The sequence below is a fragment of the Channa argus genome, chromosome 23 (genome assembly GCF_033026475.1).
Source record: "Channa argus isolate prfri chromosome 23, Channa argus male v1.0, whole genome shotgun sequence".
In the NCBI taxonomy this organism is placed as follows: Eukaryota; Metazoa; Chordata; class Actinopteri; order Anabantiformes; family Channidae; genus Channa; species Channa argus.
Window position 1 is genome coordinate 12,270,919 of NC_090219.1, and position 24,205 is coordinate 12,295,123.

Consider the following 24,205-nt stretch of genomic DNA (forward strand, 5'->3'; position numbering starts at 1 on the left):
GGTGCTGAGACACTTGTGTCCATGTTGAAGTCCCATTTTCTAACACAGAATGAAAATGATGCTCACTGCCCAAAATGACACTAACAAACACTAATAAAACATAAAAATATGCAACAATAGCTGTTTTTTACTCAAACAACACAACTTTTGGTCAAAGTTTGACTCTTTCAATCAGTCACTACACATTAGACAACAGAATGCAAAGTTAATGTATCAATAACCAAACGTTTCATTGGGATTTTACTAGAGAGAACGAACCTGCTGCACTTTTTCACATGACCTGTTGAAACATTGTAAAACAGAGATTTTCCCAATAAATTTTTTTTATTTGTTCCTGTGTGCAGCTCTTTCTGCAGCCAACTGTCTTTGAGCTGCAGGACCTACAGTGAACATCTAGACTGGAACCATTGAGACACAAATGACACAAAGCTTGTTCTGTTTTCTTTCTTCAGTTAAAAGTTTCAACTACAAGAATATTTTTCATACTGTGCTGCATCAGATGTCAGTCTTTTTTTCACATTGTTCAATCACAGAAAAGCTGAACACTGAAAAAAACAAAAACAAATGAAACTTATGGGTGAAAACATCCAAAAATCTATTGAAGACATGAAATGTGACAGTTAGTCCTTTGTCTCCTGTCCATTAGTCGTCAGGTTCGTCTCTGATCCAGACTAACAGCAGCACAGAGGAGTTTATTTCATACGTGATGAACACTGATTGGACACGTTTGTGTAGGAGGCCGCACACATTTACGAGAGAGATTCATCCTTTTACAAGCGACTTCTATCAGCTGGGAACATGTTTGACAGTTAATACAGGAGAGTTTTGGGTCAGCGAATGACATGTGTGTTAACTGTTTTAAAAAGCACATAAACACTTTGTGAAACCAGTGAAAAAGTGTTAACACACAAGAAGGTGATGATGAAGATCAAGTGGATCCCAGTTTCATTAAACACATCTAAGCATTTGAGAAAAACTGTAAATCATTACTCACTTGGTGCGATTTTCGAATGAATGGGAATTAAACTTCCTACAGTGTGACGTGTGCAGGATGTCAGGGTCTGTGTGTTGTGCTATTTAAGGTCTTTTGTTTTTGTTCAATGATTTCACCGTTTCACTTCTTGGAAACAGAGAAAATGTATCTTAATAAACAAATGTACAGACAAAAAAACCTGTTTGCTGCTTTGTCTGTCTGCAGTTCTTCCATGAATGGATGTTGTTGTTTCTGTCCACATGAGAAGTGACGACCAATTCCCATCTATTTTTCTGAATCCTATGGCTCCGGGGTTACTGTTACCTTACATTGAAGCATTGGAATCAAAGTCTGTGGAAGCAAGAGCTGTATCCTGCAAAACATTTGGAAAGAAGTTAATAAATGGTGGGTTGGGGGGAGAGACCCAGAGAGACTGAACCCTGAACTAACAGCTCAGAAACCTCAGCGCCATGGTTTCCGAGCTGAACTCAAAAGCTCCACGTGGGTTTGTAACAAAATCTCATTTTAATCATCAGACGTTTAGGCATTAGAAGTTATATTAGTTGCACTGGCAACAGGGTCTCTGATCACTGCAAGTCACGTTAAGATAAAGGACAGGAAAATGTTTTTAATCTAAACTGACAAATTTCAAAGATGATGATGATGAGAAAAATTCAGCCTACGTTCTGTGTTTACGACGAGCAGTTGCAGTTCAAACTATATACACCTTTTTCATCAACACTCAGAATATTATTTTTGAAACTAATAATATATTTTTGAGATGGTTTTATTATTGAATTCCATCATCTGTTCAGGTGGATGAAGAGTGGTATTAGTACAAGTGCTCTCACACCATCAAGAATTACAAGCAAGTAAAAACATCAAACACATACTGCTCCCCCCGGGGGGGACGGGTTAAATACAGAGACTCCGTTTCATTGTGATGCGTATGTGAAAATGTATATGTGCTCAGTGACATGATATTTCATTCATACTAAAAATATCACTGTCAGTGTCTCTCACTGAGCAACACAACGATGCAAACTTTTACTGTATGTGCAGCCGACTTGACTCTGCAGTGGGCTTGTAGCTGTCATTGGTAAATGCTGCGTCTGCATTATTCTCAGGTGGTTGTTGTATCACTGCACTTTGTATTAAAAAGGTTCTATACAAATTACATCCTTAAGTCCACAGGGATGTTTAAAAATGTCTGATTCTGCCTGAAACCTCTAAATATAAAATTTATTCTAACAAATGAGCAACAACAGTATCAGCTTCAGAGCCCTGGAGCAAGTTAATATTTGGCTTTTGACATAAATGATTAGATGAAAACTGTTGCTGTTTAATTTCATTTTCATTTACCAAACAAATTCTTGCATCATCTACTCTGGGTTATTTTTAGGGATAAAACACTTCACATTTCAATAGGTTCCTGCTTTATTTCAGTCATTTATCATTAGTTACATAACTCAGAAACCCTGTGGATCACAGGTGAGATGACTCCTGCAGCAGCTGAACTGCAGCCTCCTTGTTGTGTCTGCGGGCCTCCTGCAGAGGGGAGCTCCCCCACCTGGTGGACAGACACAACTGCATCAGTACTCACGTTTTACTCACATGCAGGTGGTTCAGACTGTTTATATTTCGTGTACTCTCTAAAGAAGTTTTTCCTCTTTCAGGTCATGGGGGGGAAAAAATCACATAAAGTGCAGTGAAAATGTTTATATTTAAAAGTAGTTTACGTCCAAAATGAATTATATACAATAGAAAATACTCAAGTGAAATTACTTCTGTACAAATGTGCAAACCACTATTTAACACTTCAGTTCACTTTTTGTCCTTAAAACAGGTGCAAAAACCAACCAGATCTAAACTATCAGATCCAACAGATCTAAACTTTGTTCTGATTTCTATTTTCTAAATTAAAGCGACATGTTTTGCTTGTTACAGAATTCTAATTGCAGGCGAAGAGGAAGTTCTTACCGCTAACAAGTTAAAATATTCTTTTTATTGGGTCATTTTTTTGTCATCAGATTTTCCACATTTATGTAGGAAAATGTGTATTTTAACAAATGATTAAATGAAAATGACTTGAGTAGATGCAGACTTTTGTTCAGTTTCCATCCTCCCATCATCCAGAGGCTCCTAACAACTGTTTAGGATGACATTTTTTCTCTCCTGGTGTCCTCTCACCTGTCCTTCAGTGCAGGGTTTGCTCCAGCGTTCTCCAGCAGGAAGCGAATGACCTCTGTGTGACCTTCAGCGGCTGCCACGTGCAGAGCCGACCGGCCATCGTAGTCCACGGCATTTACATCCACTCCAGACAGGAAGTACCTGCACCACAGAAGAAGACAAGCTCAAAACAACCTTCAGAGAAAGTGATTCTAGTGCTCTGGTTCGTTTTTCCTGACGTGTTTGTGTATGTTACATAATAAATCAGGCACGTGTCATCACCTTCTGAGGGCCTGAGCGTCTCCTTTAAAAGCTGCCAGCAGGACATTCATGATCTGGTATCCCTGCACAGGAGAGATGCTTTTTTAAAGCAGTCATTCTGATCCTGTAGAGCGTGAGTTCAGCTAGTGTGGGACCAGATTAAAGAAGCAGAACTGACCTCAGATTCCGATTTCCATTGTCTGTAGGCCAAAATTTGTCTGAATGGAGTCCTGATGTCAAAACTGTGCAGCTGAAACGTTGAAATTAGCTCCTGCAGAAACAAACATCTAAATGTTTCAACTTTGACAGAGACTCCAATTAAACAAATACAATTATAACAAAAACAAAAACATAAAAGTGTTTCACTTATAATAACTCGTTCTTTCATCAACAATACTGTTTCTAAAAAATTCCAAATAAATCCTACATTAATTTTTCCTGCATCCTGTTTTAGAGGTTGTTACCTGGCAGAAGTGGACAGCTCTCCAAGGGTTTCCACAGGCATCCACTTCAGGAGAAAACGCCATCAGCCCCAAAACACCAGGAACCACAGCAAGCAGGGAGCCATGGCTGCTGGACACCGCTGGTATGGACGTCTGAAAACAACAGAAAGACTAGGTCTCTAAATCTGAGACATTTAAACTATAGTGAAATAAAAGAAGTATTCCAACTGACTCTGTTTAAACCATTTTTAAACATTCAAGCGAAAATGTCAATAATATTTCCAAATAACACCAATTGCCCTGCAGGATAGAAGATTAAGGCTGGACCTTGTAGTGGAAAGCTGTGGAGTAATCCTTCATCCCCGCCACCTGCATCATGGACAGCATACTCCGTGTTGCCCCCGGCGACAATACCTGGTCGCCTGACAGTGGACAAAGCCCTCCATTGGCTAAAGAAGCAGCAATGGCAGCTCCTGATTCGCAGGTCACTTCTGTTGAGGAGCACTGTTGGACAGCAGAGACACATTAGAGACGGTAGACAAAATGGAGGCAAAATGGAGTAAGAGGAATTCCTGCCTGTAGATCAGTCCCTGACTTTACCGATGGGTAAATTGGTTTGATGGTAGTGAAACTGCACTTTCTTCCTGTGAATCTTGATCCACATAAGACCTTTTGCACACCTAAAATTTGTTCAACACATTAATTGAGTGTGTCCAAAGTAAAAACAAGACGGGCCTATCATCCCCTGATGGTTTTGTGTTTGGTTTTGTGATGGTGTCAGCAAGGGAAAACCTATTATGCCAGATATGATCAGCAGATGTCAGAACAAACAGTGATGTGTAGAGGGGCTGCGAGTGTCCATTCAGAACCATGTGGTGTTGACTGAAGGTTCAGATAAGCCCCAAACATTATCTTTCTGATGCTCCAGGAGCACCACAAGGATCCATATGAGGGCCATTTTTCATTAGTTCATATGTTTGAGTGTTATGATGTTTGCAGATGAAATGGTGGTATATACAATCGAGTAGAAATTTCCTGAGCTGATTTTAAGAATCAATAACAGTATTAAAATGACAAAAAAGATGCATAAAACGCCACAATTGTATCATTGTTTTATTTCTCTTTTATTCTTTCAGGCAGAGGAGAGAAAGAAGTGGTGGAAGTTGAAAAAGGAAGAATGTCGTGTAGTTTTCAGGGAGGAGCTGAGACAGACTCTGGGTGGTCAGGAGGTGCTTCCAGATGACTGGACCACTACAGCTAATGTGATCAGGGAGACAGGTAGGAGGAGAATTGGTCGAACAAGGAAGTTTGGAAGTATATACAGAGAGACATGATAGCTAAGAAGAAGTGGGACACTGAGAGGACTGAAGACAGTAGACAGGAGTACAGGGAGATGCAGTGTAAGGTGAAGGTAGAGGTGGCAAAGGTAGAAGGATGCTGAGGTTGGAGCTGCCAGGCAGGAGGTCTAGATTTATGGATGTAGTGAGGGAGGACATGAAGTTAGCATGTGTGAGAGAAGAGGATGCAGAGGACAGAGTTAGATGGAGGCACATGATTTGCTGTGGAGACTCCTGAAAGGGAACAGTCCAAAGGAAAGTCCTCTATAGAATGGATGGGGGTCTTTTTACCTGTCTGTGATTTTTTCCTAACTTGTAAATTGCTGCATCAATGGTGTGTTTTACAAACTCTTAGAGAGGATTTACACCTGCAGCATTAGATCCAACGCAGCATTAATGTCCACATTCTCTGGAAAACACTGAAACAAAAGAGTTTGGTTAGAAACAAATGGAGACATTAGTCCGATCATTTTCCAACCTGACATTATCTCTACCTTTCTCTCCTGTAGGTAGAAGGACAGAGCATGAAGTCTGACGCTGGTCTTCCTGCTGCTCTGAAAACTAAAGATCAGACAACAACAAAAAGTCACTTTGCTTCCTCCTCTATGATGCTCTGGAACATTTCAGTAATCACAGCAACCAGTAGATACAAAATAGAAAACTGTAGCCTGGTGGTGATGCTAGAAGAAGTTAAAGATATTGGGATTCGTCTTGTGGGAGTCATGGATGTCTGGGCTAATTTGTCTTACTGAGACAGTTCAGTTTGGACTAAAGTGGTGTAAGTTATGACGGGGTCTCATAAGTTCAATCATGACATTAAACTAGGAAGATCTACTTGCACTACTGCAGTTCTGTCAGCAGTGTCGATACCTCGTGCAGTTTAAATTGGCGAACTCTTTGTTGCACAGTCTTCGGATCACGTTCAGCACCTTCGATGGAAAGAAGCCAACAGTCAGTTTGTTTCTGATTGGATGTTTAGAGATTTTTCACGCTGCCATCAATACTTACAGAGTCGTACTTCTCCTCTTCGTCCTCACACAACCTCCCCGCCAGCTGGAGGAAAACAGTACAAACCAAATTACAGTGGGTTTAGAAAAGACCCACCACCTTTTATTCAGTAACGCTGATTCGGGGTCAAATTAATTTGGCTTTTTTCCAAACACAAAAAGGACTATTTCATGTCAAAGTGAAATACGAATCTAAATTAATACACAATATTAAACCAAAAATAGGTGATTCCACAAACATTCACCCTCTTTATAGTAACTTAGCGAAATCATCACTGTTGGTGCAGTGACTGTGTTTAAAGGACAAACTGACAAACTTTAAACTTTAAAACTGACCTCAGCTGATTATTTTTAATATTTAATTGTAATAATTTGGTTTAGTTTGTAGACATCTGTTTTCACTTTGACATTAAAGAGTCTTTTTTATTTCGTTTTATTTTAGTATAAATGTCCAGCGGGGGAGAATCATCTATACGCAATGTACATCAGACTTTAGGCCCATTAGATGTTTATCAGAAACTTTGCATAAAGTTAACTCCTTAATTAGTTATATATGTTTCTTTTGTTACTTTAAGTACTTTTAATTTATTTTTAGTGCCTGTAACCTTTGCACAGTGTTGCAGATGGACACATGGAGGAGGGAGCTACCTGCAGCAGAGATGTTGTAATGATGGCACCGGTCTCAGTGAGAGGGCTGTGAGGGATTCCTGCACAGAGGAATAAACATGTTTCTACTTGCTGCTGTGCGGGGTCAAAGGTTAGACACGCTACAGAAATAACATCCAAACTGTAACAAATACACTAAGTAAGGAGGATATGTTGTAAACTCACAAAGCTACACTGCTGCAGGTGTTGGCAGACGTTTTGAATGGACTAGTGAATAAGAACATGTAATTAAAGTACTGCCCTGACAGATATTCCTTCTGCTGAACATGGAAAGAAGTGAAAACTGTATCACTGGACCTGAGGAATGAGACAGGTAGTAAACATCGGAAGAACAGTGACTGGTCTTAAACCTGTTTTAGTGAGTGTGAATGGAGAATCATGTCTGGAGTACTCCTCCACACCAACATATCTGTGGACCAGGTCGCTGCCCAGCAGGTCCACCGCCACAGCGTACACCAGGGGCCAAGACACCTCACCCAAAACCAGAGAGCCGGCCCAGTCGCCCAGAGACAGTCTGACCAACAGAGTGATGGACAGACGGAAAGAGAGTCAGGGGCATCAAGTGTTTATTGGCTGTTGCCATCACAGCCAAACACAGGTTTGTCTGTCAATTATCTATTGGACAAGCTGAGGTCTTCAAGTCGTTCTCACTCCCTTACAAATGGGATCCCTCAAGGTTCAGAACTGGAACCTTTGTTGTTTTGTATACAAAATATCATTAAGAATTTTATAATATTTCACTGTCTACACTGGGGCTGAATTATGTCCACTAAAAGCCAATGAGTGTCATTATTGATATAAAATGTATAAACAATAATCTCTTTATACTACTAGGTACGAGAGTAGCATTATTTTGGAGGTACCTCTGTCCATCCACAGTGCAGATTGAAACTCCCCACTTAGCACCATCCACGCTCTCCTTTTCTCTATCCTGTTTGGATAAAGACATATTTTTATTTTCAATTTAAAAAAAAATCCAGTACAAAGTTCAAAACATTCTTAAAATGTTAGACGTTTTTGTTGAAAACTGATCCCAGATCCTAACTGGACATTTCTTTGACCTACAGGTGTCTGAGCAGAACTCACCTGCACAGACGACAACTGACGACACCTGGAGAACAACTTCTGAGACTTTTCAGTGAAGGTAGAAAAGTCTGGGATAACAAATCTTCCCTGGAGAGCTTTCAAGATGAGGGAGACGAATCCTGTGACGCACCTACAGCAGGAAACTAACAACCATAAATTCAACCAATTCAATAACAGGACTACTGCCTAAAACCACAGTATGAAAATAGGCTCTGTAAAGCAACCACAATCCAAAACATGATATATACCACTAACTCTCCGGAACCTGAAAAAGGAAAGTCACATGTAATTAAAAATAAAGCTGGGTGTCGTCTGCAAAACATCAGAATTAGAATTCAGATTCTAATATTGAAAGCAGGTTTGGACCCAGATAGAGTCTCTGGGAACGCAAAAGGAAACGGCCACAGAAGGGGGTCTGGTCTGCAAAGGAAGAAAGACTGAATCCAGAAAGAAGGAAGGACCTGTGGAAGGTGTTTCTGTCCACTGATGCCTCAGCATCCTGCAGCTTTCTCAGGTGGAAGAAACACTCTCTGAGCCGAGGGTCAGACCTATGTAGACCGGAGCTCCAGATGGACTGATGGATAAAGTAAAACATAGTTATTACGTTTTTCTTCAATAAGTTCATCATTTCTATACATTTAACAAGACTACAATGTTTGGATTGTTTGATTTAATATAGATGAGTAAAAATAATATGACACATGAGATCGGACTTCAGAAAACGGTTATATGTACCTCAAAGAACTGGTTGACATTAACTCTTCCATCTGAAGCAAAGCTGTCAAACAGCACATCTGCAGCCCTGAAACAGCGCGGACAGGGATTTACATCAGTACTTTGCTGTAACTAGATGGTAGCTCAAAGCTGTGTTACGACCAGAATCTAGCTTTTGGTTGTAGAATTGAATTTTGATGCTGCAACATTTTCCTGTAGATACCACATAAACAAAGTATCAAGCACTAACACAGACGTCCAAACACATAGTACAGTATCTGGTTTTATGACAAACATTCTTCCTAAAAAGAGCATGAATGCATTAGCTCTCAAACTTTAAATCTTTTACTAAGCTCGGCTTCACTTTCCAGAGCTGAACTGCGATAGCACATGAATGTTTTTCTTACACCTTCCGTTTGGCCGCACTCTGCTGGGGAGGGAACCAGTGCTGTGAGGGTGGGGAACCTCTGTCCTCTGGCTGGACCACGGCCTGAGGAAGAGGAGGCTTCAGGCAGCCATTAGTGATTGCTGCACACACAGGAACACATGATGTCACGATGATCCAACACTAGAAGTCATTGGTGAAGTTATGATTCTTTTATAGTTTTTTGTGAACACATGGAGAAAACTGTCCACAAACACAGAAGTTTTTAAAAACAAATCTATCAAAAATTTCAAAAAATAAAAGTCCTGTCCTTATTTTATCCACGCAATTTAAAGAGGAAGACAAACGGACAAGTTTAGGCCTCAAACCCTCATTAAGGCTGAACATTTTTGCTGAATGAAATGTTGCCTCTTTCTCATTCTTTTGGGTAAGAAGCTCTTATCAAGCCAAAGAGAAGAAAGTCTGTTTTTATTCTGTGCTGAAGAATCTTATTTATTCTCATGTTAAATGTCACTGAGAAAAATGTTCAGACGTGCTTTTCTTGGAGAATTAATAACACATTTTACCTTGAACCAGTGTGGATGCAGTGGATACATTTTAAATATTTTTTTACCCAAGACAGAAAGAAATCCATAAGCATATATGCAAAAAGCTGCAGCTTTTCAGTACACAGTTTACTCATGTTACTTTTCTCCCACTGTAGTTCAAAAAGTTTAATTCAAATGCTTTGTATTAGCTGGAGATACACAGTAAACACATTTTTGCAGAGAATAAGGAATTTGGATTTTAGCCTTCCTCAGGTGACAAGTGGTGGATGTCTGCTCTCAGCACGAGGAGAACTGATCAAATCTAATGCTGAAATAAATCCTTCATTATAAAACCATAAAAATGTATTATGTACATTTAAGGTAGTTAAGGTACTTGTTTGTGTCAGTAATCAACACACGGTGCTTTCAGTGACGTACAACATTGTCAATTTGATAACATAGTATAGTAGTATTTAACCTTTATGTCTTGTAACTTTAACTTACCCTGAAGTTTTTTTTGCTGAACCCTGTGACAATGACGACACAATATACAGAAAAATAGCCGCTGTATTATGTCATGTACCTGTAGCTCCAGTTGTACGTGCAGGTCCAGGAGAGATGAGGCTGCTGGGCTTCTGGACTGGATTCTGGACCTGGTTTTGGATTATAGTGCTCCTAGGTGCTGGGCGGGGAACTGTTTCCTTGAAAATATCAAGGTAAAAGAAGTCAAACGACATTTGTTATTATCTGGGGTTATTTGCTGAACTATTCTAAAAACACATGATACTTTTAATGTGACTCCTTTCAAACATCTGTAGAAACATGTAAAGGTTTGTGTTCAGATCAAAGACAACAGATGTGTCTGACACTCCCCTATGGTGCTGTCAAAGAGGAGACAAACTATTTAATCTAGAAAACAGAGATCAGGAGAAACATGGGAACATGTTCAGACAGCTCTACCTGGTTCTCAGGGCTCCTCTGCCGACTCTCATCTGTCATCCCTCCATCCTCTGCCAGAGAAGAGAACAACCATTCACATCTTTAGGACAGTATCACTGTGTATTCATGTGGTGAGAGGAGACTCTGAAAGCCATTATTATTGTTTCAATAATAACATACAGGGACCTGGTATAGAAGCATTATTGTCGTGTACATAGAGGAGGTTACATGTTTAGCAGCATGTGTCGTACACAGAGTAACACACAGATATGTGTCATGTCCTATTGTATTACACACATGTTGCATATCCTGCCTTTTGTAAATGTGTCATGTATCAATTTCCATACCTTTCATAACGTATTAGCCTATGCATGTAACATATCTTTCCATATTATATCCTGCAGCACCTGTTCAGGTGGAAAATTTTACAAAATAAGATATGATACTATAAGATGAATCTTGACTTACAATAGCATAAAATACATATAATATGGAAAGAAGATATGTTACATGCATAGGCCAATACGTTATGATAGGTATGAAAATTGATACATGACACATTTACAAAAGGCCGGATATGCAACATGTGTGTAATACAATAGGACATGACACATATCTGTGTGATACTCTGTGTACGACACATTCTGTTGCCGTTACAAAAGCTAAAATGTGTGTGACACATCCATCCATCATCTGTAAGCACTTATCCTGTTCAGGGTCATGGGGGCTGGAGCTGTCATAGGAGGTGGGGTCTCCAGTCTATCTCAGTGCCAACACAGAGAGTCATACACACACAGACAGACAGACAAACATTCACAGTCACATTCACACCTTGAGACAATTTAGAGTCACCAGTGAACGTAACATGCATGTGTTTGGACTGTGGGAGGAAAGTGGAGCAAACCCACACAAACACGAGGAGAACATGCAAACTCAAACACAAGGGCTGCAGCCGGCAGGGGATTCAAACCAGGGGGCTGCAACACTCCACCACTGTGCTGCTCTGTATGATATGATATATGATACATCAACATGCTATGAAACAATATGTACGAAATGAATAACTTCAATTAGTTATAGTTGTAATAGGTTGTGGCACTGCAACATGTACAATAAAATGTGGTGTACTCTGCCTCTGGCCCAATGACAGCTGGGAAAGACTCGAGCAACACTGATGCTTCACAGCATAAGCAACTTAGGTGCATGGAGAATGTGGTATGTAAAACACGGCACCTAAAGATTCATGACAATGGGATACATAAAATATATATGTTATAATAGGATGAGTTGCACACGGCTGCATAAGAAAAAGGAAACATTTTTCAAATAAAATAAAAGTCTTCCCAAACTACAGAGGTCCACACACATTCCACACATGTCCAATCAGCATTTGAGGTTTTCCTGTGTCTCTATAAAACATTACAATCTTCTGCAAGTAGTTAAACATGTATACAAGTATTTAGATATTTAAACATCAACTTATTTTAAATCACTAATTGGATAATTACAGTTAAACTTGTTGGAGATGGTGTTGTGAGTATATATATTGTATTGCAAATATTGAAATTGTTGGAATAGCTGAGCATCTGTGGACCAGTTGTGTGTGTTCTGTGGTTTGTTTGCTATAGTTGGAGTAGATCTCAGTCTTTCTGTGGGAGAAGAGAAAAATAACTGAGAGGTGGAGACATGGAGCAGCTCTGGGGTGACGACTGGACAGCAACTTGATTTAGACACCAGCAGATGCCGCCCACTCAGAGACCACTAAACACAGGGTGTTACACAAACACACACACACAGGGTACATACAAACCTTTCATGTCTGGCTCTTTATTGGGCTCCAGCAGCTTGTTGCCGTCCAGACCGCCGTAACGTTTCCTCCATTTGCGTCTAAGAGAAGGAGTTCTCTGAAAACTGCAAACAAGGAGCCAAAAATTCATGTATGTACCAAATGTATGTATAGCAGCTTTTGCACAGCTGAAAGATGGCTGTCAAACTGTTAATAGGACCGAACAAATGTGAGACTCGTGCATTAAGCAAATAACAAAAGTTCAAATGTAATAAATGGGAAATTTAAAATAAATAAAAAATATGAGGGGAGGTAAACCTGAACAAGTTCTGCTTTACTTTACATATCACAACTTCTTGTTTCTAAAAAGGGATTATTTCCAGGTTAACATGAAAAGATTCTCTATGTGGTCTCAGACTTTTTGAACCCAGACTTCTACCTCGTATGGAATATATTTAGTTTTTGTTTTTTGACTTTTAATATGTCACATTCATCTGTAAAGAGCTTTCAGTTGCATAACTCTGCAAAAAAGTCGCAAATATAATGATTTTAAAAATGTATGTCAATTTTGAACAGGAGGACAAATAATTGTGTCCAATTTATATCAGTGAATCTAAATAACATAGATTCACTGGCATTTAATGATAAATAATTTTAAACTTCATGAATCAGAAATAATGAGAAGGATTTTCCCTTTTAACACCAAAGTATTGCTGTTTTCAGCTGGTGTGGTCTGACAGCTCTGCCACGTCTCAGCTTGTCCCTCACCAACACAGGAGGAATGTAAAGCTGGGGTTTTTCCAGTTTTATGGCAGCTTCTACATGGAAAAAGTCTGAGCATTGTTTGACTACAGATTTAGAATTAGATGGAGCAAGAAAAAATACACAGAATCTCAAGAAACTCTGTTTGTCTCACCACAGGTCCGAACTGTCCTCCACCTCCTGGCTTTGGCTGTTATCCATTGAATGTTTTAGGTATGTTAGTCCAGTTTTCATGTAAGACAAGGTGTCTGGTGTAGTGACTGGCTCCCTCTATGAGTGTGTCTGCAGGCTATAAACTTTTTAATGAATACGATGTTGTGGAGAGGAGGGAGAACCAGTCAGCTCCTGCAGACACTCCCATGGTCGGCCCAAACAGTTTATGGCAAAAGACAACTTGTCCAAAACTTTTGTGCGCACAAGGATTTACACACAATTACATGACAAAAAACTAAACTATTTATGTTTATTTTCCTAATTTCCAAAAAATTATTAAAAAAAAAAAAGGCATTTAAAATAAAAATAAAAAGCTAAAAGTGTTTTTTCTTTGTCAGCTCTCAAATGTAAGATTTACAGTTTGCAAATTAAATATTTTGTGTATTGGACTTTGGTAAACTCTTATAGACATTGTTTGTCAGTATCTTCCGCCATTTTATACAAAACATAATCAGCAGATTCATCAATAATGACACAAATCTTTAGATATTACATACACTTTAAACTTTTTTGTTAAGGATAACTACAAAAAAAGTGCAACAGAAATAAGGTTAGTGTTTCCAAAAGACAAAACAATTATAAACAGTATTGTCTCCGCAGATTAGTAGATTTTTTTTAATACGTATTAGTATTAATGTAAATACGTATTAATTAAATATGTAAATATGTATTCATGTATTAGAATAAATTATGGATTAGATGTATGTGTTCATCATTGCAATGTTGCGGCTGTAGGAGCTAAAATAAATTGCTGCATAGTTATAAATATGGTTATATGGATAGTTCTTAATATATTATATTAATATGTATAGCAGGTTAAAAAATAAGTATTGCGGATATTTTCTACTAAATGTCGTTGAGCAGAATATGGTAATACTCAGCTAAAGTATAAATACTACAATACAAAAATAATTCTTTCTAAGCACGTAAAACGTTGTCAATACGGCTTTTACTTTGATAACAAAACAGAAAAACATTATTTTGAAAAGCGGAAATGGCGATGTTTACATCATCGGTCTTTTCGTTCTGGTGAAGCTAACAGCTAGCGAGCTGACAGAGAGCAGGTACATGTTTTCCCGGACACTTTTAACCGCTACCGGTGAATTTAGAAGACATTTTCAGTCATTCCGAGTAGCGACGTTACACCGTTTGTCTGCCTTCGTCCCGGTGGTCAGCTGTCCGTTACCCGCCCGCTCCCGATGCTCACTGCCCGCTGGTAACGTCTCCTGCTTAAACAGTTCCTCCAGAAACCGACCGATGCCCAAAAAGGAAAAAGCGGTGAGTTTGAATTAAAAAACGAAATAAAAATGAATTATCCGTCCTCTCTCATCTTCACTTTGGACCAGCTCATGCTCGATATTAGTTTCTAATTATAACCTTTTACACATTAGTGTTATTGTTTCCGCAGGTAGTTGTAGTTGACGTTATACTTTTAGCTTTGGCTCAGTGGTGGTAACTGAGTATGTTTACACAATTACTGCATAAATATTACTGTATAACCACCTGAGCTTGGAGTCATGTTAGTAGTTAGCATTTAGCTAATTTTTATTACCTAATCTCACGATGGTTTCAGAAATCTAATTCCTATAAGTTTTCTAAGGCACAGTGAGATTGATATTGTTCTATACTGTGGGTAAACAGTTGTTCTCAGGCAGTAGATGGCAGTATGTTACTGAGTATCGTTGAGTAATCCTGATTTCCCTTTTCTGAGACTGTAACCAAACTTCTGTGCTGTTGAACCAGGTGAAGAGACCGGCATCTGGTGGTGGTGCAGTACAGGCTGAAGCTTCTGGTCCGGTGGCTCGAGACAAAAGTGGTTCTGTAACAATAACGGTGCATGCGAAGCCCGGCTCCAAACAAAGTGGCATCACAGGTCACCTTCACTCTGTTTAACAGGATAGTGCCACAGCTGGCGACGTCTCACGTGTTTATACACTGAAACCGACAACTTCATTCAAACTGCCTTTCCTCTTCGACTCTTACAGATGTTTCTGCAGAGGCGGTGGGAGTTGCCATCGCAGCGCCTCCCACAGATGGTGAAGCCAACACTGAACTCATCCGCTACCTAGCTGAAGTTCTTGATCTAAGGAAAAGTCACATATCTTTAGACAAGGTTCCTGAAACATATTAACCTTTACATCAGCTTCAAGACGCAGTGACTCCATTTATTTGCCCTTCAGTAACCTGGTTCTGGTAATCAGTAACAAAGATTTGGTTTATATGAAGCCTAGTTACTGTGATAGGGGAAGGGTGTTTCCCCAGGTAGATGCTGATTTCTTTACCATGTTTATTTGTAACGAGGTCTGTATTCAGCTCTTTACCTGTTCACATGTGCGGAACAGAAGTGGCAGGATCCCTCACCGTACACTGCATTACACAGTCAGACTAAAACAACACACCACCTTCACAGTGTGTTTGTTGAATTCAGAGTTGATGCTGTGTAAATGTGCTCTGTTCTCTCTGTCTACACACACAGTAAACGAATAAATAAGATAAGCAGCAAGCAGCCTCCTTTGCCACTATGGAGTAAAAATATTTGAGCCATGCTTCCAAAAATATCCTAAATAAGTCGAGGTGTAATCTGATCATACTCAGGTAACTACAGTGCATGGAAACAGTGTTCCAGCCTCACACTCCTTCAAAATATTTATCCAGAGTTGTTGAATGTCTTTATCCTGCCTCTTCCAGGGCTCCAGATCCAGAGACAAACTCATCAGAGTGGACTCCTCCCTCAGTCCAGAGGAGGTGCTAAAGAAGCTCAGACAGGCTGCAGGCTGACAGGAGTATGGAGGTTGTTATGCCACAGATTAACAATTGAATTAATCGCTGAATGAAAATGAGACACAATCTGTGTTTCCATCCTTTGACCCTCTGAAGAGAAATACACAGGATATGCCGTTTACATTTCGGGATGTCTGGAATGTGTCAAGTATCTTTGTTTGTCAACTTTAAATAAACAGATTATGACCAGAACAATTACATTGATTTAAACACATCTGCCTCGAATATAATAAACTGATAGATTTTATCAAAGGTAACAGGATTCAGAAGAAGTTCTTTTGCACTGATAACTTCCCCCTGGATGTGGATATAAACTATGTACACAGCTGTAAGCAGCAGTCGATGCCAGTGTGTGTCCTACGTTTAAATGTCTTTCTTGTTGAATTACTTATTTTTGAGAATGTTCCGACCTTTTTATTTTTGCAGTGTGCATTGTAAAATGTACATTTTTGGAAGGAATAACTCAAAGATATTTTGTTTTAAATACAATAACAAACAATTTTCACATTCATGAAGCTGAAACCAGTAAATATTTGGTAACAACGTGCTGTTTTACTTGAACAACTGCAGTATTTGAACACTGGATCATTGTCAGAGCTACTGCCTGGTTAACTGTTTCACCTGTACTAAAATTAAATCCATTTAAAAGAGTGCAGCTCGTGTAAAAAAAAAAAAAGGTTATCGAACATTCCAGATGGTCATTGGTTAGATCAGGCTATGAACCGACAGTGATGTGAGTAAAACTTCTGCTCATGCACTTACTCTGTTGTTCTGCTTCTTTTCATCTTGTGGACAGAGGTGTTTTCAGAGTTGTGGTCGTGAATTCCTCACATCATCTTGTTTAAAGCCTCTGTAGGAAGGAGGAAAAAAAAAAGCTCATTAGCATCAGTCATCAGTCCCAGAATCAGAGGATTGTTGTCAGTCAGTGGAGCAGTAATGAGCTTGGTTTGTTCTGAGTTAAAACTGAAAAGCTTCAAAGAGACAGAGAGCTCCTCTGCTGGATCATGAGCATCTGAGCCGACATCAAAGCCTGGACTGATAATTACTCAAACATCACAGCTTTTATCAAGGTTTGTCCTCAAACTGCTGAGTTTAATTTATCTTCCAGCTCTCTGCAAGTTTCTGCCTGTCAGGGACTTTTAGGCGAGAGTAAAGTGTATTTTTAGCATCTCTGAGCACATTATGTAAGAGTGAACTTAAGAGTTTGTTCCAAGTTTGACCAGATCATCTTCACTGAATTAATCTTGCATGGTGTCTCCACTCCACTGAGCCTGGATCAGCAGCTTTACGTCTGCCGCTGAAACCCACTGAGGCTCCTGTCTGGCTGAGGGATGTTTTCGATGCTGCGTTAAGCCCCTGCTGGCTGGATGGACATTTTCCCTCCTACATTTAAGGGATTCATAAACATAAGTCCTCTTCTCCTGCTGTTGGGGACTTAAAGCTCTCTGTGGTCAGTTTGTGAAGATTAAGGGGTCAAAAATGAGTCACAAGTCGTATTTTGCAAAACAAAATTAGTAAAGAGAAGCTATTTAACCCCCACATGAGAGTCCTGTATGCAAGGACATGGACAGAGTGAGACAGTGTTCTCCTTGATACATACAAAAGCCCCAGCACATCTCAAAAGGTTGGAGTCCGTTTAGGTCTTTAAAGTAATTTTGTGTAATTGTAGTCAATTCATGTCTCATCTCTGGATTTGAGCCTCTTTGCAGACATTTCTCTCAGTAGTTAGTCTCTAATTTGCTTAGAGCAGCTATGTGTTTTATTGTGGATGCTCAGTGTCTCTCAGCAAGTCTTTGCAGTTGTGCATCTCTCTGCTTGTTTTGTGTCTCTTTGTACTTTTCATATGCCTGAGGTTATTTTTCTTCTTGTACCTGATTTGTATCAGTGCAGCCATTTTAATTCTTATTTTGTTTTATCTAGTTTTTCGGACTCTTTTTCTACTTATGTGTCTCTTTTTGACAGTTTTGTGTCTTTTTGTGGTTCTTCTGTATTTGTGGTCGACCTGACTCTTGCAGTTTCTTTGAGTGCTGAGCGTCTTCATATTCATTTTGCTTCTCATTTTCTATTTCTTTGTCATAATCACATTTCCTCAGATCACTGTAACTTTCCAACAAAGGCGGCCTGATGCTTAGTGGATCAGTGGGAGAGCATTGGGACGTGGAAGGTCGCAGGTTTGAATCCCACATGCTCCAATTAAAATAGAAAGAGGTAATTAGCCAACACTACAGATATGACGGGACATTTCTTGCCTTGTTTCATGGTCCATGTACAAATTGATTTGGTTTTGCTTGAGCTGTACATGTGGAACATATCTGGACTAGAGTTGTACTTTCATGTTAAATAGTGTTTAAGCACAGTTTATCATCAGTAACTCTTATGAATCACTTTCCTACTGCAGTGCTGCTACTTTGGACTTAAAGTACATTTTATAATATGTACTGAGTACTTTAAATGGAGTAGAGAATGTGTAGGGGTACTTCTACATGCAGTGGCCAAATAGAACCAGCCTTATTAGGCTAATGATTTTGTGGATTTCTCATTTTAATCTGCATTATAAAGCTCATTCGTTGTCAATTGCTCATTTCTGCCTTTTGTTTTATGACAGTGTAGAACATTATCATTTATGTTAATGTTTGGTAATGTATACATTTAGCTTTTAAATGTCAACTCTCTAGTTTCTCTAAATTGTGATCTTACTTATTTTATTTTTCAAACTGAGCCTTTTTTCCTGTGCTGCTGTAACATATTCAGCCTTGGTGATTATTGTCTTATCCGTCCCCAATACTTACTCCATAACAATAATCCTAACATGAAAAATAAAAGCCAACATCAGCTGCTTATTCAAGTCACTCCTCCCTCACACAAAATGTAACTTGGTGGCTTTATATGGAGTTAACAGCAGAGAGTGTGAGGATCAAACACCCTTAGAAGAAATGATTAGAAGATGCACTGCAGATCCTCTTCTCTCTGCAGTGAACACCACCAGCTTGAGCCTCACTTTCATTAGTCAGCAGGTTGTTTTGGTGACTGGGATGCAGAGTTTATGTATTCAGATAACATCATCCTTTAATGTATTTGCACATGTATTTATAGTCCTCCGACAAGCAAACTCACCCTGCGGGAGCTACTGTAGCCTGGTGCCGTGACGCTGAGTCCAGTTTCCTTGTTTACTGTCCATTGTCCACATCAGCACAATTCTCTGACTCTCACAATAAATCCTCACTCACAACAGCAGGATTTGGAGGCGGCAGCTCTGAATCTGCAGGCCGGATGTTCAGCCTGTGGTCAAAGCATAAAAATCTGGGATCATCATAAATTTTTTAAAAAGGCCCATGAGAAGGAATTACCACCAAGTGTTTGCTTTTCTGAGACTGAGTCTTAAGAAAAGTCTGGAAAAGACTGAGCCGAAATAAAAAGAGACTATCGGTGGACGAGTTACATAACACAGGATTTAAACAGGCAGACAAATCGGACACAGGTTGTTTTTAACCACATTAGCAGTGAACACTGATGAGGATAGAGGGTCAAAACATGATGAACTGGTGATGAACTGCACCTCAGGCCAACAGGTGTCACTGTGTTTACTCCTGATAAACTCAGGTGGACAATCCAGTGAACTTTAAATCTACAGGAGACAATAGACCCAATCAGGAAGGTTGTGCAGTAAGAAGCAAGTGTAAATGCAGCAGCAGCAGCAGCAGCAGAGATGTGTTGTTTTTCCCCACGTTGGTTCTTAATATCTGACACGTGTTGTAAATAACCAGGAAACCGCATCAATAACTTTACCTTAAAGCATATTTGGATAATTCGGAGCCTTTTGAATCTGCGGCGCTCCGTGGGGGGGACAGCGTTCCAAAATCAGGTCTCCGGATTCTGGACCTTTGCTTGAGGTTTTAGGAGACGTTTCACTTTTCATCCAAAAGCCAGTGTCAGGCCTCTTTTAATCCACTTGCACACTGGTTATAACCCCATCTATGCTGTTCTTTGATTCCTTTCAGGTCCCATGACTCTTTTGGCTAAGCCACGAGTAGATTCCAGCGGTAAAGGTCTGGTCTTAGTCTCGTCTTTGTTGTTTGATGCTGAACATCTGTCTTTGGACAGTTCACAGGTTCAGTTCCCCGAATTAAAACAGTGAAGGTGACGTTTGCAGTGTCCTGGTGGAACCAGAACACCAAAGCTCTGAGGGACCGAGGATAAGATCGTTTCTGTGTGTCTGAACAGTTTAGGTTGTGTTTGATTGAAGGTTGGGGACATTAGTACCTTCATCCATCCACACTAATGTGAAATATAAAGAGAAGCACCACAGGGAGCAAATGTACCTGAGGGTGTTATTGCCCCTCTGCTTCTATCAAGCTAAATATGAAAAGGAAATTAGAAAATGCTGCAGTGACTTCACACAGACTCACTCTGACAACTGGTTTTCAGGCAGGAGGGACATTTATCAGACCGGATCAGACTATTATCAGGTGGCTCTCTGTGGCTTCATCTCAGGGTTTTTGCTTTGCCCTGTTTATCATATTTTTCTGACAAATATGGGGAAATGCAGGTAAAACAAGGATAGACATGTTAATTAAATTACAAAAAAAGACCTTTTAGAATAATTAACAACACCGGATATTGTGATCTAATATATAAATTTTTTTCCAACAAATACTTTTGAATTTAGGTAAGTTGTACAAAAATATAGTACAGTAAGAGTCTTCCAGTTTATATTCAGGAATAATTTAAGTTAAGAGGTATTAACATTTAGGGGGTCTATTTATTTTGAATGTGTTAAAACGGAACTAATGTAAAAATCAAGATGTCTTTCAGTTCTGGGTGTGAAACAATGGAATGAAACGATGAGTTAAGGTTCAAAAGAGTCTTAAAGTGTAAGATTATTAATGACCATGGTTTAAATTGTGTGTAACGTTTATTTAATTATGAGCTGATTCTCTAAATGGAGTTAAGGGGACAGGCAAAAATCATCTGGTTGTTTTATTAATATTTAATAAATGTATCAAACTGTGATTGTATTTGAGGTGTGATTGGATTCATTCAGGTGAGGATGAGGTTCAGGACGTGGACAGATTAGGACAGACTGGGTCTGGGTGCAGTGGAAACGCCCCAAACCTGTTCTGCATTAAAGCAGCACCCACAGACTGAACCCGTTTGTTCCTCGTCTTCCTTGGACTTTAAGTCCTCAGATCCAGGGGGGACAGCAGATCCTGTCCTGTTCGTTGTGGTGGTGTTGGGATCCAGTCTACATGTGTTTTGTTGGAGAAGGTTCTAGACCTCTGGGTCTAAAGACGCGGGCTGTGGGGGAACAGGGTGCAGACGGACCAATATTAAAAGATTCTATTTAGCGATGCATCAAGGTGTGTTAGTGAGTCAGCAGGTACAGGTGGAGCTGCTCAACTCCACTTCCTGTTCTGACTGTGTTCATTGAGAGTCTGACTCTGCAGAGTAACTCAAGCTGCCAAATACATGAAAAGCACCTCAAAGTTGTACTTTAGTGCAGTACTTTCCACCTCTGGTTAGGAGACAAACTACGTCATTCCCGTGACGTCGTCTGGAGTAGGCGGGGCGCTCCGTGTAAACATCCCGCACGGTGCAGGGCGCTGCGGGAGAAACACCTGGAGGAGAGAACAGACGGCAGCTCGCGGATCCGCGGAACTTTTCCATTCGTCTTTTGGCACCATGTGGACGCGAGCTGTGCTGTGCGCGGCGCTGCTATCCGCGCTGTGCCCGGCGGGAAGGACGGAAGCCGAGAGGGACGAGAGGGAGGTCGAAGACTACCGGTACAACTCCAACAGACTGGTACTGCTAATTATACTAACTACAACACTGTAAAAATATTCAGTGTAGAGCTGAACTCAAAGTACATAAATATCACAAAATGTACTTTAGTTCTAAAATGTAAAATATTCAATTTAAAGATTCGCGTCTTTGTTAATAGTTAATCATAATAATTCAGTAATAGAAAAAAAGTATATAGCACTATACTTTAAAAAAAGAGAAAATACCACGCTGTACATTAATTAGTAAAACAAATATTTCATTACTTTATTTGCTATAAACAATAAAAATAGCAAATGTTAAATCATGTTATCATCAGGTTATTACTGTTACTGATGCATTAACACGTTCAGTTATTTTTACACTTTTTCTTGCTTAAATTGCTTTGTTGTTTATTTGCTCAGTGTAGGTTTTTTTCGCTCGCTACCTTGTAGTCTGGTAAAAGTAGGAACTACTTAAACATTAAAGTACTTACATCAGAATTGTATTTAAGAACAGTAATTGAGCAAATGTACATACCGCTGGACTGTAAGATGAAAGTCGATAAATACATTAAAGACGTACTGTACTCTGTAATGTCACTAGGACCTAAAAAACAAATAAAATACAGAGAGTTTATTATTAGTCATTAATTATTTTTGGCAACAACCTGTGTTCATAATAATTTAAACTTTGGTGTATGACAGTTTCTGTCATATAATAGTGTCCAGTATGTATTTGGATGTATCTGACTGATTTTACCTGATGGGTTGATGAAACTATGTATTAAGTAAAAAAATCAAATCAGCTGAAAACTGTTTAAGGGATTTTTGTGACGTAAAATGTAACTGAATACTTAATAAAATGAAATCAAATTATTTTTAATCAATTTCAGTCTGGGGTTGTAAAAAATTGAGGGTCTGGTTGATAAAAATGTAAATTACTAGTTGTAGATTTTGAATTAATCCCTCTGCACCAAATTGCACTAATTTATGTCTCGTGTTTGTGTTTTTCAGCTGGGCGCTCTGCATGAAGTGCTGGAGAAGCTGCAGACCAAGAGGATTAATCCCTGGGAGAAGAAATATGGACAGGTCCCCTCTGTGAGTCACTTCTTTCCTGGTGTGTTTTTATTGTGACCAACTAAAGGGACATTTACCGAAGAGAAGTGAATAATTATTTTTCACTGACTAGTCAGAAATCAGGTTTTTGAGGTGGTTGTTTTGGAATCGTTATTAAACTGAAGACCTGACCATTTTACATTTCTGCAGTATCCTAATATATGAGGCACATTCCTATCAGTAATTCAGAGACATCACTTACTGCAGTACCGCTGGTTTGGACTTAGTATTTTAACTTGAATGAATTAAAGATGCACCAGCAGTTTTTCCTTTTGGCGCTTCAGATTTGTAACCGTGGTTCCTGTCGTCCCCCCCTCTCCCCTCTCCCCCCCCCCCCCCCCTCAGTGTGACCTCGGGGAGCACTGTGCCATCAGAAAAGGATCTCGCATTGGAAAGATGTGCGACTGCCCCCGAGGAGCTTTATGTAACTTCGTCCTGCTGAAGTGCTTATGAGCCCATCCGACAGACACAGCGAGTGTATATTTTTTCACATATATAAATACAAATGTAGTTTATAGAACATTTATGTGAAGACGTAAAGACTGTGTGTTCCATTAAAAGTGTTTTATCATGCTTTTTCTAATGAGTCTTCTTTGTCTTTAACTTTCCTCACTGCTCTTTAAAGCACTACCGTGACGCCCATAAGTATTTGGACAGCTGCACATTCTGTTATTTAGGCTGTAAAAAACAAAGGTTTAAGAGAAAGAAGTGTTTCAGAGGGAAGCGGTTAGGTTTAAATGGGTTATTGTGGACTTACTCTGAAACAAAGCTGGTAAAAAGACGAGAGATTCCAAACCGTAATGTACAAATATAACATCTTGCAAAATTATTAGTGCGTTTCGAGCACTCAGAGCAGAGTAAGTGACTTTCCAGTCAAACCTGGACAGTGAAGTGTCATCTTTGTAACTACGACCTTTTGAAATTTATCTAAACTGAAAAAACTGTTTTATTATGCAAAGAGAAACAGACATTTGTTCCCGAAGCCAATGTCAATGCTAAAACGTCTCTTGATGCAGGTGTAAGTCCTTAAAACGTAGCTGCAGAGATCGATGTCACATCTGAAGTAACAAACCCTGAGACTCATTGAGGTTAAAATCTGTATAATAAACATCCAAAATTAAGGTGCTTTAATAAAATATACAAATCCAAAATATTAGTTTGTGTTTGAGCCAAAAACAGAAGCGTTCACTTTCGTCCTCATTCGTTTATTCAGGTTTCCTTATTTTACTCTACATCTACATTTTAAAAAGGCAGCTAATTTAACACCAGTGAAGGTTTGAA

The 24,205-nt window shown here is 39.4% G+C and overlaps 3 protein-coding genes across 3 annotated transcripts; 2 read left to right on the top strand and 1 right to left on the bottom strand.

The window, feature by feature from the left end:
- Positions 1 to 4,358: 4,358 nt before the first annotated feature.
- glsl (glutaminase like) lies at positions 4,359 to 13,787 on the bottom strand. Its single transcript, XM_067493706.1, has 16 exons — positions 13,210 to 13,787; positions 12,318 to 12,418; positions 10,529 to 10,578; positions 10,152 to 10,269; positions 9,064 to 9,184; positions 8,678 to 8,744; positions 8,404 to 8,516; positions 7,943 to 8,072; positions 7,720 to 7,787; positions 7,207 to 7,370; positions 6,839 to 6,897; positions 6,192 to 6,236; positions 6,054 to 6,112; positions 5,678 to 5,744; positions 5,552 to 5,602; positions 4,359 to 5,103 (listed from the first exon to the last, which is right to left on the bottom strand). Exons 1-16 carry the CDS (start codon positions 13,287 to 13,289, stop codon positions 5,098 to 5,100), a joined length of 1,299 nt encoding a protein of 432 aa, XP_067349807.1. The 5' UTR covers positions 13,290 to 13,787; the 3' UTR covers positions 4,359 to 5,097.
- A 479-nt stretch (positions 13,788 to 14,266) lies between these two features.
- c23h15orf40 (chromosome 23 C15orf40 homolog) lies at positions 14,267 to 16,306 on the top strand. Its single transcript, XM_067493716.1, has 4 exons — positions 14,267 to 14,546; positions 15,012 to 15,141; positions 15,254 to 15,381; positions 15,957 to 16,306. The coding sequence occupies exons 1-4, from the start codon at positions 14,337 to 14,339 to the stop codon at positions 16,044 to 16,046; spliced, it is 558 nt and encodes a 185-aa protein (XP_067349817.1). The 5' UTR covers positions 14,267 to 14,336; the 3' UTR covers positions 16,047 to 16,306.
- A 5,291-nt stretch (positions 16,307 to 21,597) lies between these two features.
- On the top strand, positions 21,598 to 23,497 carry cart2 (cocaine- and amphetamine-regulated transcript 2). Its single transcript, XM_067493718.1, has 3 exons — positions 21,598 to 21,848; positions 22,823 to 22,906; positions 23,270 to 23,497. The coding sequence occupies exons 1-3, from the start codon at positions 21,729 to 21,731 to the stop codon at positions 23,375 to 23,377; spliced, it is 312 nt and encodes a 103-aa protein (XP_067349819.1). The 5' UTR covers positions 21,598 to 21,728; the 3' UTR covers positions 23,378 to 23,497.
- The last annotated feature ends 708 nt before the right edge of the window (positions 23,498 to 24,205 follow it).

What these genes read in the sequence shown, in the direction of transcription:
- cart2 (XM_067493718.1), top strand. Translation starts at nt 21,729, where the DNA reads ATGTGGACGCGAGCTGTGCTGTGCGCGGCGCTGCTATCCGCGCTGTGC. An exon ending in GGTACAACTCCAACAGACTG is followed by an intron (nt 21,849 to 22,822) that starts GTACTGCTAATT and finishes TGTGTTTTTCAG; the next exon opens with CTGGGCGCTCTGCATGAAGT. An exon ending in AATATGGACAGGTCCCCTCT is followed by an intron (nt 22,907 to 23,269) that starts GTGAGTCACTTC and finishes CCCCCCCCTCAG; the next exon opens with TGTGACCTCGGGGAGCACTG.
- glsl (XM_067493706.1), bottom strand. Translation starts at nt 13,289, where the DNA reads ATGAAAACTGGACTAACATACCTAAAACATTCAATGGATAACAGCCAA. An exon ending in ACGTACAACTGGAGCTACAG is followed by an intron (nt 9,185 to 10,151) that starts GTACATGACATA and finishes CTGTGTGTGCAG; the next exon opens with CAATCACTAATGGCTGCCTG. An exon ending in AGTGCGGCCAAACGGAAGGT is followed by an intron (nt 8,745 to 9,063) that starts GTAAGAAAAACA and finishes GCGCTGTTTCAG; the next exon opens with GGCTGCAGATGTGCTGTTTG.
- c23h15orf40 (XM_067493716.1), top strand. Translation starts at nt 14,337, where the DNA reads ATGTTTTCCCGGACACTTTTAACCGCTACCGGTGAATTTAGAAGACAT. An exon ending in TGCCCAAAAAGGAAAAAGCG is followed by an intron (nt 14,547 to 15,011) that starts GTGAGTTTGAAT and finishes CTGTTGAACCAG; the next exon opens with GTGAAGAGACCGGCATCTGG. An exon ending in GTCACATATCTTTAGACAAG is followed by an intron (nt 15,382 to 15,956) that starts GTTCCTGAAACA and finishes TGCCTCTTCCAG; the next exon opens with GGCTCCAGATCCAGAGACAA.